We start from the raw sequence: 13858 nt of genomic DNA on the forward strand, positions 1-13858 counted from the left end.
TGTGGCCTGTGCTGGAGGTTGGACCACTGCCTTCCCCTTAAACCTCGGAAACTGGGAATCTCTTGAGCAAACAACACCCGCTAGTATCAACTGGTGGATGCATGCTGCTTTGTTTCCCAACAATGAAAAAGTCAGCAAGGGTATAGCCAGCTAGTTTCACCCTCTTATCCACTGCCAGTCTCCATCCTAGATTTATAGGCACGTGGTGCCACCTCTTTTTCGGTAGCATGTTCTGCAAATATGGCCAAGGGGAGGGGAGGATTTACTAACAGGAAGAGATCAGCCTCTGAGTCAGGAGCCCTGATGGGGAGGAAGATGCAATACTCCCTAGACAGCGGGCAGTCCAGGAAAAGTAAACAACAAGCAGCAGATTTGATATCCACCAAACTGGGGTAAAACCCTGCCAAAGACACTGGTAAGCACCAGCGCAGCAGCTTTTCTGATGCTACTTTGGCCCTGAGATGCTAACTTGTTTTTTGAGGAGCCCAAGGGGATAAATATATCTACATTTTAAAAAGAAAGGATTCCGCATGAGCCTCCTGCTGTCTCAGTTCGCTGTCTCTGTGCCCCAGGCCAGAGTTAGGAGCTCCGCCCTTGCTGCTGCACCCTTGGGCTCCTCTTGGTCCCCCCTCTTCCGGACCTCCCAGCCATCCCCCTCCTGCCTGGGCAACCCTACGTGTTTCCCACACCCTGTCCCAAGAGGAAAGATCCTACCAAGCCTTTAGAGTTCAGAGCAACTGGATGAAATGTCATGGGATTGACAACATTGGAAATGATAAGCGCAGAGAGAGAGAGAGGGAAAGAGAGAAGTTGTAAGATCAACTAACCAGAATGATCTAAACACAGAGCACAACCGATCAGATCAATTCACAAAGGAAAGGGACGACTAGCAACTGTCTGCAGCTCGCCTTCAGTCCTGGCCGGGAGTGCTCCCCAAGTCCACTACGGCCGTGAAGAGGTTTCCGTAGGCGGTCCCTACAGAGGGGACATCACCCTCTCCAAATAGTCCTGGTGCGTCAGTCCCACCCTTGCCGTTTCCTGCCTCCAGGGAGCTGGTGTTGGTCCTCACTCTCCTTCCTGGAGCTGCAGCACTTCCCCATCCTTGTTCTTGCTGCCCTTGTGCTTGAACGATACTGTGCCTGTGTCTAATCCCATGGAGGGGGGCTCCCCCCATGGTGCTGGGGGGGGTGTAACACACTGGCAAAATTGGGGGCCGCAGGGGGATTACAACGCCAGCAAGGTGGGAGAGTTCAAGGAATCCGAGGACTGGTCACCGCTGCTGCTGCTCCTCCGGTGAGCTTTGGAGCAGGACTCAGATGGGGAGAGAGGAGACTCCTGATCCAACACGTTGGGGTAGGTGAACACCAAGTTGGAGGAGCCAGGAGTGATGGCTGGTGTTGAGGTCACCACGATGGGAGTGTTGAGTGCCTCCTCCCCATAAAAACCTCCAGCAATGCTGATGGGCTTAATGACAGACCTCTGGGCTTTGTCAAGGACCAAAGAGGAAGATGGGATCTCTTCCTCCACAGGCTCTTGCTTCACCACCACCGCTCCGCTTGCTCCAGTCCGAGCGCTCTGGAGGCTGCTGGATGGTGGGCTCCGACGTTCCTCAGGGCTGATTTTGCACACAGGGCTGTGAGCCACCAGCATAAACTCCAGCTTCTCCTTCTCCTTCTGGAGCTCAGCGATCTCCTTTTGCAGCACTGACTTCTCCTCCTCCAACACTTCAGTTTCCTACAGACAAAAGGGGAATAAGTAAATATCAGAGGCTCTGGAACTGCTCCGCACCTGGAACACGGCCATCAAGTCCAGTTCCCATCTGGCATGGGCAGATACACCCCAGACTCTTCATGAGCCAAGCAGGCACCAGGTCATTGCTAGCTGAGCATCTTCTGTTTCATGTGTCTACCAGTAGGCTATTCCCAAACTTCACCGATCTAAGGGTTATAAATAGTCTTCTCATGAGCTCGCCTTAATTTTCTCACAGCCAGCTTCTACCACTCTGTCTTGGTCTGTGACTTCACTCTTCTCCCTTGCTATCTGCCTGACAGACACCTTAGCAGAGAGGACTCAGATCTCCTCTCATCGTTTTTTGTGCTAAGTCAGTCATATTCTTTTCACTTAGACAGAGGTAGTGTACAGCAATCTCTGAACTGTTTACATTTTCTTTCTGTAGTGCATATTCCAGATTAGGTCTGACACTTGCCTGACTCTGGCACAAAGGACTAACACTTTCATCTCCACTGGATCATCCCTTGATTCATCCTAGGATTAATACATTTACCTTTCCCATGGTCACATCACACTGATGGCTCACAGTCAATCTGTGAGCAATTAGTACCTTCCTGTGTGAGGAGCTCACCATTTCACAAAGAACTTGCCCTCAGTCCTTCAGGATATGACCTCCCACTTTGCACTCCTCTCACTTCTATTACTTTAGTCATGACAATCCTTAAATTCTTCCTATAGGATGTCCTGCCTCCCCTACACTGAGATTACCTCCCGAATTTAAGTCAGCAGCACGTTTCACTGGTGTGCTTTCACTGCTACTGGTGCACTTGTTAATAAGATCATCGAATAAAACCAGCCCCAGTCTGGTTCTTGAGCAGGAGCACTGGAGCCTTCTCTCCAGCCTCTTTCAACACAACCCATCCTTGCCTCCTCTTCAGCCAGTCCCTTACTCACCCCTCAGTTCTTGTGTTCATCCCTACCTTCTCCAGCTTAACTAGTTATTTCCTCTGTGGCACCAGACCGCATGTCTCTGCGGTGCTTCCTTTGTGCAGGGAATCAGTTATCCCCACCAAAGAAAGGTTAGCCTAAAGGATGTAGCTTTGATAGGTACACATAACATCTGCCTCGTTTTCTGCTGCTTTCAGATGATCCTACCGTCTTCAGTGCTTTTGTCCTTAACGCCTGCCTTTGAGGCGCACAGCATCTTTATTTCCACTTAATGGAGGGAGACCAGCGGTAGGGAGACTTATGCTAGTTGGGAGGCTAGAAGGGAAGAGAGCTCCCAGGACATTTTGGGCAGTCAGCAAGGGGAATTTAGGCTCCTGAGCTCCAGGCCTGAGCCCTCACCACCACTGATGTAGGAGCAACGCCACTGGGCAGCCTTGGAAGGGGAAGGGAGCGTGTGTTTTGCAGCATCTTCCTCGAACATGCTAGCGGAGGGAGAGCAATGCCCTTCGAGCTGGTCCAAAGGGCGGGCAACAAGGAAGGAGAAATGTATGCAGAGCACGTACCGCCTGGAGTTTCTCTGTTAGCTCTCGACGCCTGTTACGACACTTAGCAGCTGCCAGCTTGTTCCTCTCTCTCCGGATCCTTCGCTTCTCTTCTTCTTCGGGCGACAGCTGTGGGCAAGTGCCAAGAAAACCCACAATCAGATCTGAGCAAGGCATTCCTTGAAGTTTGTGAGGATTTAACCGCAACGCAAAGGAAAAAGGCCTGATCCAGCAGGATGCTGAGCACTCCCCCTCTTCACTGATGTCAGCAGAAGATGAAAGCGCACAGTATCTCTGCCTGCACCGGGTCTTAGCAGAAGGGTGAGGAGAAGACGGAGCGGGGAGCAGGGGGAAGATTGTGTAAGAGGACAGTGAATCTGCACCAAGGCCAAACAGATAAAAGATGCTCTGATTGTTTCACAACTTGGGTGGTACATTAAGCAAAACCAGAGCATGATGTTGTAAGTCCCTCTTTCTTGAAAGAAAATATCTGCTGCTTCCCACACAAAAATAGTTGTTAGCTTGAAGGTCGGGGATGGGGTGGAGGGGGAGACAGGGAAATCAGCAGAGCTCCCATGAAGTCCGTGAAGCAACAATGATTTATACCACCCAAAAATCTGACCTCAGATTTTCGAGCACTCCATGAGATAACACACTGTGCTTCTTGCATCAGCAGGCAAGGCTCCAGTGGTATCAAGGGCTTCCTGAGGCCAGCTGACATCCTCACTGATGTAAATCAGGAGCAATTCCATAGAAACCCATCGAGCGCCACTCTTGCGAAACCAGAGGAAGCGAGCAGGAGCCCACAAGATCTGGTCAAGTCAGGCCTAGCTTTTCGGGTTTGAGACGAGGTTTTACAAATCCCAGCAGTGGCAGATAGGCTTGCACCGCTGCCAAGGCCAGGGAGCCGGTACAGCACCGCGTGTGAAGAGGGCCAGCGTGGTCCGGCTCACCACTGCGGCACAAGGCACGCAGGAGCTGGTGCAAAGAGACCACCGTGGGGATTCACAGCGGGCGCTTGGGTGTGTGTCCTCCTCCACTGCGGACCGACCTCGTGCCCTGCACTTTAGCCTCACCAGGCCGGTGTGTGCTGTGGGGGCTTTGGCCCGGTGACTGCAAACAAAAGTGAAACGAGCACACTGCAAAGCACATGTCAGATCTCACGTAGCGCCAGCAGAGAATGGAAAGAAAAACCTTATCATAAAAGCTTTCAGTTTTAATATCTTCAGGGGCTGTCAAAGTCGCAAACGAGACATTCACCTCTCTACTATCTTTTCTTTTTAGTGTTAGTTTTACTCTAACCTCATTCGGGTTTGTTTTGGTTTGCTTTATTTCCTTCATTTCGATCTTTGCAGTTTCGGGGAGTTTACTTCAGCCTCTGGGCATTCCCCTTGCTTGGTTCTGCTTTTTTTTCGGGATCCAGTCTGTGCCTGCGATTTCACCTGCACACAGCACGAGCCCCCAGATGCACACCAAGCGGCACAAGCACTTCTACGACTTCAGGACACGGGTTTTGGGCCTGAAAGCTTTTCCATCAGCAGATCACAGCGCTCCATCTTGGTGTGGGGGGACACCTCCACCCTGCTGGGCAGCAGCTGGTGGGGCTTTGGCATATTACCCCCAGCAAGGAGCCCCCGCAGGCACCGCTCTCCCCACTACAGCTCTGCCTGCTCACTTTCTAGTCCGTATGTGTACAGGGTAAAAATGTATTTGCACACAAGAATCTGCAGTACTGCAAAGCGTTAAGCATGCACACAGATTCTGTGCTGACTTGGAGCCTCTGTGTACAGTTTTCAAGAGCCCTTTCACGCTTTAGAAGCACAGACCTCATGGAAATATGTTGGGACTGAAATTTCTCCTCCCAGGGCCTTCAGTCATTTTTAAATTATCTGTCTCGAAGGCTGTGCTTTGTGAAAATCTCGTAGACGGGGCTGAAGCCCCTAATCTGGACGTGCTTAACATTATTCCGGGTCTAAAAAGGAATCTTCTGTCAGCGGTTGCTGGATTTGTTTGAAAGCGGTTGGATTTGGCACTCTTCGTGCCCCTGCTGTACGCATTATCTGTAGCTTGTCCAAGCCCAATACGTGCATTCACTGGCAGAAACGTTCATCAAAACAGGCTCTTTTCATAAAGCGTTACACAATGTTTTCCAAAAAGGCACTCCGATGTGGCGTTCAAAGCACCAGCAGTGGAAACCTGAGCCAAAGAGCCACGGTAAAGCGCCCGGGCACTGCCTTAGCACGTGTCTAATCAAAAGGACTTGGCTTTGAATGACCCACAATGAACGGCTTGCAAACAAGCCACAGGCCAGGAATTGCTTGGCAGGCATCCTTCAGCAAATAACTCTGAACAACAAATAAAGCGGAGAATATGGTGATCTCTTCACGGCCAGTTTGTGAACACAGAGGCAGCATTTGTCAAACAAATTAGTTGTTGCTAATTATTCCCCCAGTTCTCGTGAGAGCTTCCCTGGCTTTGGACACCAGCCCTGCATGCAGGGAACCAGGAGGTAGCTCCGGCTGGTGGAAAGGGCTGGCACGTACCCGAACCACCATGGCTGCCCCATCCTTCCTCCCAAAAACGGGTTCTCAGTGCACCCATACCAGCTCCCCGCACAGAGGTGCGGCTCACTCCGGACAAGTGACTTTAACCCCTTCCCTGCCTCTTAGGTCTAAACCAGACAGCGACTCCACATAAAATAATCAGACTGTGAATCAAAACAGATGACGTGGAAGTAAAAGTAGGGCTGGTGAGTCTTATTAGAAACAGACCTTATGCAATAGTGTGTGCTCGTGTACTGAGGGTGCGCGGTGCGTCTCATTACGCTGCTCTGCAGTGACCCACACAACTGCTGCTTGGGAACAATTCGGGGAGATCTAGATTATTCAGATATTTTTTTTTTTTTTTTTTTTTTTTTTTTTTTAAAGAAATTAGCCTAGCGCTGTGGATAGCTATTCACCAGACAGCCCTGGAGAATGCTGTTTCTTACGAAGAAGAGATTGACAGGGCTGAAAGGATTTCCAGAAGACGAGATGCCTGCATCTAGTCCACTGCCCTGCCCCAGCACAGGATCCAGGGTCCTGGCTCAATAATCCCATCAGGAGGCTGAGCACAGGACAGCAGTGGTACAAGCCACCCCATCCCAGCTATGAAAATGCCCCTGGATTGGGAGCAGAAAAATCTCTGCTTATGGGATCCCCACCTCACTGCTGTAAAGAGATCAAGCAATTGCATGTTTGTAGTAGGAAGGTGGATTTAGACCTCAGACATCCAGAATGCTCTTGCTACTAGAGTCGAAGTGCTCTAGGGAAGCTGTTCCTCCCTGCACGATGCTGGCTGGTACTGGTGGTATCACCCAAAAGTGAGACTGGAGCAGCACTAGCTACCACAGAGCAGATATAAAACACCAGCTGAAGTAATTTGGGTGTTAGATTTGTAAAGGACCTACGTAAAAGCACCTCTGCTTTCTCAGAGGTTTCCTTCTGCCTGTAGCGGCAGAGACACTCAAACTGAAACCCAGGGCTCGACTTCAGAGTTTCACCTGCTTTTGAAACCGAGCCGCAATGCGGCCCAGTGGTGCGAAGCATTTGATGGAGATTGGCTAAGTCTCACTGTATGATGAGGAACCAGCAATAAGGTCACCCCCCGGCTTACACCCTACGTCACCCTGAGAAACCCGTACAGCGCAGGGGACAGACCTCAACGCTCCCCCGTGGGGCCGGGAGATCCCCAGAGAAGGCAGGGGGGGAATCTCTGTATGCCTGTTTTCGAGGCATCCTTGAAACCACCTCTCTCCCTGCCGTGGTTACCTGCTCGTCTCTTCGTCTCCGGCCCACCGTGGTCCCGATGGTTTTGATCACACCAGGTCGCTGAAGGGCCGTGTGTCCGGCCACTGAAGACAGCGGGGGCAGCGGATGGCTGTAGGGGTGCGAACGAGAGTAAGGGCTTGACATGGAGGTGATGACAGTGGGCTGGACCATCCACTGCAGGTCTTGGCTAGTCGTGATGGCGTTGATTGTAGGGATAAAAGCACTGCCTGATCCTGGCATATCTACTCGAAATTTCTAGGAGGAAAGGCAGGGGAGAAAAAGGAGAGAGAGACGAGAAGAAACCGTCAATGAAAGCAGAACATAGGTGGTTACTCAGAAACCAGCTAGGCCCTCAGGAGCAGCACCAGTGAGGATCAAAGCAGCACCTGAAGCAAAGGCACCAGCTGCCGGTGCCTCTGCAGCATCTCAGGCTGCCCCTGCCCGCCGCAGCCCCCCGAGGAAGGCGCCGGGCTCAGGCGCTTCCCCTCCGGAGCAGCCCTGCCCTCTCCCAGCCCCCTTCCTCATCCCCCCACACACACCTCCCCAGCATCCCCTATGCCAGCCTCCCCTCCCGGGCAGCGTCCCCACCGCCACCGCCTCCCGCCTGTGCCCACCGCTCCTTCCGGTGTGGAGCAAAAGGGGAATTAAGGAGTTTCTAGAAAAACACTTCTCTGCCAGTCCAAAGAAAAGGAAGAGAAACTTCAGTTCTGAAATGCCGTTACCAAGCAGAGCAAAGCCTTCTTCTACCAAAGGATTCCCCTGAAATTTGTGCTCAGTCCACGTAGGGTTTGGTACGGCAAGAACAGCAGCTTGCTTCTCGTTCGGTGGTTCTGTGCTCACTGCACACACAGGGCGAGAAACCCGGCCCTGGGATGGTTACGTGCGAGGATATGTATTTTAATAGCAGCCTATAAAATAGGTCTTAGGATTCAGATCGGACAAGTTCCCTGCAGCTCTCTGCACTGTCTAGACAAAACAAGGCAGCAGTAAAACCAAGGCAGCAGGTAATGATCTCCTCCAAAATACATGTACACCTTGTTTCAGACAGAGGTAAATCCATCTGGATAATATGCTGGCACTAAACTGCAAGGAAAACAATCGCTTGTCCCCGGAGGGGGAAGCAGGGGAGAAAGAATGCTTTTGTCTATGCTGAGCTCCTTCAGGAGGCTTTCAATGGTTAGACTCGGTTTTACAGACAGACATGCCTTGCTCCAGCAATCACTGTGCAAGGGACAGAGTTGTAGGACCAGCAGCCGTCACTACCACCGATTTGTAAGCCCTGAAATGATCCCATGAAAAATGTGTGTTCTTGGGTCAACAAACTAGCTTCCCAGAGAAGCGAGAGCCCTTGCATCAGCCTGACCTCAGCTCAGGTAAGCGTCCCAGATAAGGGACAGCACTTCAACACAGATTTCCTTTTCAGGGTGTGCCTAGTCAAGCACCTTAAGTGCTTTGTTAAACCACGGCTACTGCAAATAGTATTTCACATTCTGATAGCTACAGCATTTCGGGCCAGTATTAGCCATAAGAAGTCCAGCTGCCAACGCCTAGAGACCAGGAGATCCAGTTTGAATACCAACAAGTGCCGGCTTACAGCTTTGGACAGCTCAAAATCTAGCAAGAAAGGACAAGAGAAGGAAGGAGTGAATCAAGTTAAGCAGGTGGGGGAATTACACAGACAGGATGACACTGGCACCAAGACCTTGGCAAAAGCCCCACCACAATCTCAGAGATTCACCTGGAGCTGGAGTCCAACACAGCCTCAGCATACCCCACATTTCAGAGCACATGCCATCTTTGTGACCTCTCCCAATTAACTACAGAGGCCCAGAGCTGCAAACTGTCAACACTACAGAAGAATGTATAGGCACAAATTCCCTTCTTTGCTCTGCCCGACGTAAGCTGCAACCACATGGCACAGGAGAGGATGCCTTGGTGCTTCCACAACCGTAACGCAAAGGGACCTTAACCTCACAGAAGGGAGGAAGTGCGAGACTAGTTGAACCACAAGTGCTCAAGTCAAGGGACGCAAGTTCTGCTTCCAGCTCCACAAGTGGCTTCTACCATGACCTTTACCTATCTGTGCCACCATCCCTCCTGTACCCAAAAAGCAGAGAAGAAAGAGTCCTGTCTTCTTTGCAGGGACACTAGAAAGCTATGGCTGCAGAACATTCTGAGATCTTTTAGTGCTTTGCTATGCAAAGACACCGTTTGCATTCCAGAGCAAATGACCTTTGCAGCGGTGCCAGTGCCACATTACTGCAGCCTCCTGACACCCAATGACCTGCTAAAAATTCCCTTCAGAGGTCAGGAGATTCAGATCCACCACCAAATCAACCACATAAGATGATACAAGTGTCTGACACAAAGATCAGGCTCCAGGTTATTGATAAAGTGACTACTCCACTTGCAATCGCTCCTGTATTCAACCTAGGACCCTTCTCTAACACTGGTGGAAGTCTCCTGGACAGCTAAGGAGAGCTGCTCAGTTCAGCCACATCTCTCGGCAGCTCCTCCACGGTGCTTGCTTGCAGACCCGGGGAAGAGACCAGTCGGACTGCAGTCCCTGTCTGTGCCATAGTCCATCTCTGTCACCAGCTTCCTTTCTAATCCCTCAAAATATCTTAAAAAAAATTCCCCCAAACCTGTATTCTGTATTTTCCAAGGGCGGTATTTTTCCCAGATAACTAATTACGGGACAGGCTGCTGTGACACCCTGAGTCTTCAGATACGAGGCGCTCAGGCTACCACTGGGTTTTACAAGCACTGCTTCCTGGCTGGTCAAGCTTTCCCCACATACCTCGCTTTCCCTGCTAGGACACTGCTCTGGATCAGCTTTGCCGTGCCACGCTCTGCCCGGTGGCCGTCAGCTCTGACCCCTGGGATGCTGCTGGTTTCAGTGGCAGGCCCCGGCTTCCCTGCCACCTCCCCTGCACAGCCCCTTTGAGCACCAGACCTTTCCCCAAACTGCAGCCCCAGCTTTGCTCTCCTTGTTCCTCCTCCCCTCAGAGAGCTTCGATCCCCCTGCGAGCCGGGCAGCACCGCCTGCCCTCACCCACCTCCCTGTTTCTCCTCTTTCCAGACCCCCTCCTATCATTTCCTTGCCCAGGACACCCGCAGCTCTCCTCTCCTGACCCGGGAGAGGCTCCTGGAGGCAACTCTGCCAGCTCTCGGTTCTCCTTATCTACAAGGAATTCACAGCGCTACAGAAAAGATGTGGCGATAGCCAGATTGCAGGGCTACACACGCAGCACACGCTCAACCACGAAGCCACCGCTCTCCTCCTGACCCAAGCAACACGCAGATGAAGGTATCATTAAAAAAACCCAACAACTAAACAGCAAACAGAAAGAGTCCTGTTATTAAGAGTGCCAAGAACTGAGGTCAGTCTCTGCTCTGCCTCAAAAATAGGGGGCTGGATGGGAGCCTCCCCCGATCCATAGTCGAGGGAGTCTCCAGCGAGTCCTGCCACGGGCAGGGACAGGCTATGTTAGCAGGTCACAACTTAGGAGCACGGGCAGCATGAGAACATTTCAGGCTTTGGCTCTGTGGTTCCCTTCTCCATCTTAGCGAGGAGTTTCTATACCGCACCCCGTTGCGTCTCAGCTCCCCTCCGGACCTTCACTTACATCTATAACTGCAAGCACTGAGCGGCACCAGAAACCAGTCTAGAAATGGATACAACGGCCATGGAAAAACCCAAACCCTACAACAAAACCACCAAAAAAACCACCCAGAGGACCTTCAACAACTACTCATTTATCAAATATAGGGTATATAGGATATATCCTATAATAAATACAAGGCCCCTGACAGCTCTCCCATGTTGAACATCTCCTCGAAGGAAAACTGGACACAGTGCTGGGATATCTGAGGGGAAAGTCAACTGGTCTGAAAAAGTACACAAACTCTTCCCATTAAAGTCTATGTTTACCACATGGCAAGTCAGTGATTAGGAAAATAGCATGACACGCAACTTAAAAGAAAAATGTTCCAGGGCTGCGTTGTATGGGAAAAATAATTAAAAAGCATCAAAGTTTTGGCTCAGAGACACAGTTTCCACTTAAACACGTGACTGATGCATCTTTTCTTGCTCTGGGAAAAAAAAAAAAACCAACACACACTAAAGAAAAAATTTCTACAATGCATATTTTCTGTAGTGATAAAACTCTGCAGATCTCCATAGACCAGAATCAGCAGAACAGCCCGACTGCTAGGGTAAAGGCAACGCTTACATTTGATCCTAATCTACAACATCTGTAAGGATCAACGGAAAGACAACGCACAAGGCCTTGAGAAATCTCCCAGATTCTTAAAGAAAACATTTATGTTCTCGCTAAGCCGGCATCCTGCTCAAAGCCCCGTTTCAGATAGTAACCCTAGAAACTGGGCTCTGGCCCCCATATCGAACGCCATGCACGCCAGCTGCCTGCGGAAGACACGCAGCCCCAGAAAATAAAAAGGGGAAAACCCAGTTATTGGTCAGACCTCGATAGCTCAAATATTAAGCGGCGCTGGAGTTTCACGACCTCCTGCAGCAAGCGCTTGAATCCAGCGCAGCTGCTGAATCAGAGGAGGAAAGGGAGAGCGAAGGATTTGCAGCTTGCCGGGCGTTTCCAGCTTCTCATCCCCGCTTCCCGCTCCCCCACCTTGTCGTGGCATTTACTGTAAAACAGGGAATAAGCTGGAACTGAGCTACAATCCCTGGAAATCTCGGTCCGCAGCCCGCAGAGGGCACCAGCGAGATGCGTTTGGAGCAGGCGGGGAGCGGCAGCGAGTCATTTCTGGTAAAACTTCTTTAACGTGAGGAATGTCACGGGCTGGTACGGTTGGCAAAGTTTAAGACCGGACTTTTCTCCCCCCCCCTTTTTTTTTTTAATGATCCTATGACTTCTTGATGCGAAGACAGCAATGTGCTCACGCTGCCAGTTCGCTTATACAAGCCACACAAGAAATACTAATATTGTGAGAAAGGGCGGGGGGGGGGCAACTCTGAAAAAGCAAAAAAAGAGTGAGGCTGGGCCAGCTGATGTAAACAAGTTATGAAATAACCCAGGTTTGTATAACTGGCCCGATTGTGTAATGCCTTCCTCTGAAGTGGTGGATTTAGTCGATGTAGGCATATAAGCCATTCCGAGACGTTTTCTTAGGAAAACGAAAAGGAAAAAAAAAAACCAAAACACCAAACGATCCGACTAGGCTTTTAGGTCCGTGAATTCACGCCGCTTCCACAGGAAATCTCTCCCATTCTTCAAGCGCCGCCCGGCAGCGGGAGCTTGCGGGGGGGAGCAGGGCCGGCCGGCGTGGGGAGCGCTCCGGCGGCTCCCCTGGAAACTCCCGCTGGGGAAAAAGCCATCACCAGCCGGAGAGCGGCCGGCGGCTGCCGGTAAAGCGAAGGAACAGCCCGGGCAGCGGGCAGAGCAGCGCGACACGCCGCCGGCCTTTGGGTCTCACCGATGGGAAAAGCAAAAATAGTGTCACCGCCACAGAGCCAAAGTTTGTTTTTTTTTTTTTTTGGGGGGGGGGGGGGGGAATGAGAAGCGGGGAGACCATTTGAGACCCTTGAAAAAGCTAGAGCCCGCTTCAAGCCACCCCTTGCGTGTTTTAAGGTGGCTAGGACAGCGCCTTGAAAGTAACTCAGGCGGCACCTCCCGAAGTGCCAGGGAAGACGCCCCAACTGTTGCGAGCGGGCCCAGGACGGTGCCCGAGTGCCCGGGAAGGGGCGGTGAGCGGAGGGGCAGAGGAGCTCCCGACGAGAACAAAAGCAGGAAGGAGGAAGAGTCAGATGCGGCCGCGTATTTGCGTTACCGGCCTCGGAGAAGAGTTGCCCGCAGGAGCCCCTCGGTTTCCGTGCTGGCCCCGGCCCGCCGCTGCGGCGGGTCCCCGGGCACCAGGCGGCGGCTCCCCACCGACACCCGCCGGCCCCGCTCTACCTGGGGCCGGGGCGGCGGAGGCCAGCCCGCCGGGCGCTTTCTCACCGCACGTCCCCGCTCGGGACAGGCCGCTGCCTCCCACGACACCCCCGGCCCCGACCGGAGGGGAACTCCGCTCAGCGTCCCGCCCGGAAGGGTCGCGGCACTCGCTCCGGGGCAGGCGGGCAGGGAGGAAGGAGAGGAAAGCGGCGGCGCCCCGCCGGGGGCGACGGGACGGGACGGGACGGGACGGCGGCAGCGGGCAGCCCGCACCCCGGCACCGCCTGCGCCCCCGCGGACGGCGCCTCTCCGCCGGGCGCCCGCGCCTTCACCGCGGAGGAAGGGCCGCTCCCCGGGCGTGGCGGTGAACTCCCGTGCCGGGAGCGCTCGCAGCAGCCCCCGGAGGGGTCCGGGGGAAGAGGGTCAGCGCCCGGCCCTACCTGCTGGGCTGCGCCGCTGGAGTAGGTCTCGGGATGTCCCGGGGAGCCGCTGCTGCCTCTGGAGGAGGTGTCGAAGTTCCCGGGGTAGTCCTGGTACATGGTCCGAGGTCGGGCCGGGGGAGCCGCGTCCCCGCCTTCCCGCACCGACACCCGCCGCTCCCTCGCCGTCTCCCCGCCCCCTTCTCCCTCCCGACCTCTTCGGCTCTTGCCTTTGCCCTCCCAACGCTCGCCGCGGGAAGGGGAAAAAAAGAAATAAAAAAAAAAAAAGGGCTTTGGAGGGGGAAAAAAAAGGGGGGAGGAAAAAAAGGTAAAAAAAAAAAGTAAAAAAGAAGAGAAAAAAGGAAAAATAACAAAGTAATAGTAAAAATAATAATAATAATAATAAAAGAGGCTCAGGCGGCAGCGAAGCGCCGACGGGACGGGACGGGCTCGGCGGCGGAGCGGGAGCGGGAGCTAGAGCAGCCGTGCGGGCAGGC

At 52.7% G+C, this 13858-nt stretch overlaps 1 protein-coding gene across 2 annotated transcripts; it reads right to left on the reverse strand.

The window, feature by feature from the left end:
• Positions 1-631: 631 nt before the first annotated feature.
• FOSL2 (FOS like 2, AP-1 transcription factor subunit) lies at positions 632-13490 on the reverse strand. 2 transcript variants are annotated; one of them, XM_050893114.1, is made up of 4 exons: positions 13383-13490; positions 7031-7285; positions 3243-3350; positions 632-1734 (listed from the first exon to the last, which is right to left on the reverse strand). In XM_050893114.1, exons 1-4 carry the CDS (start codon positions 13479-13481, stop codon positions 1225-1227), a joined length of 972 nt encoding a protein of 323 aa, XP_050749071.1. In that variant the 5' UTR covers positions 13482-13490; the 3' UTR covers positions 632-1224. The 2 variants fall into 2 exon arrangements, with proteins under 2 accessions (XP_050749071.1, XP_050749072.1); XM_050893115.1 differs by lacking the exon at positions 3243-3350.
• Positions 13491-13858: the final 368 nt, after the last annotated feature.

Source organism: Gymnogyps californianus, chromosome 3, assembly GCF_018139145.2.
Source record: "Gymnogyps californianus isolate 813 chromosome 3, ASM1813914v2, whole genome shotgun sequence".
Classification (NCBI taxonomy): Eukaryota; Metazoa; Chordata; class Aves; order Accipitriformes; family Cathartidae; genus Gymnogyps; species Gymnogyps californianus.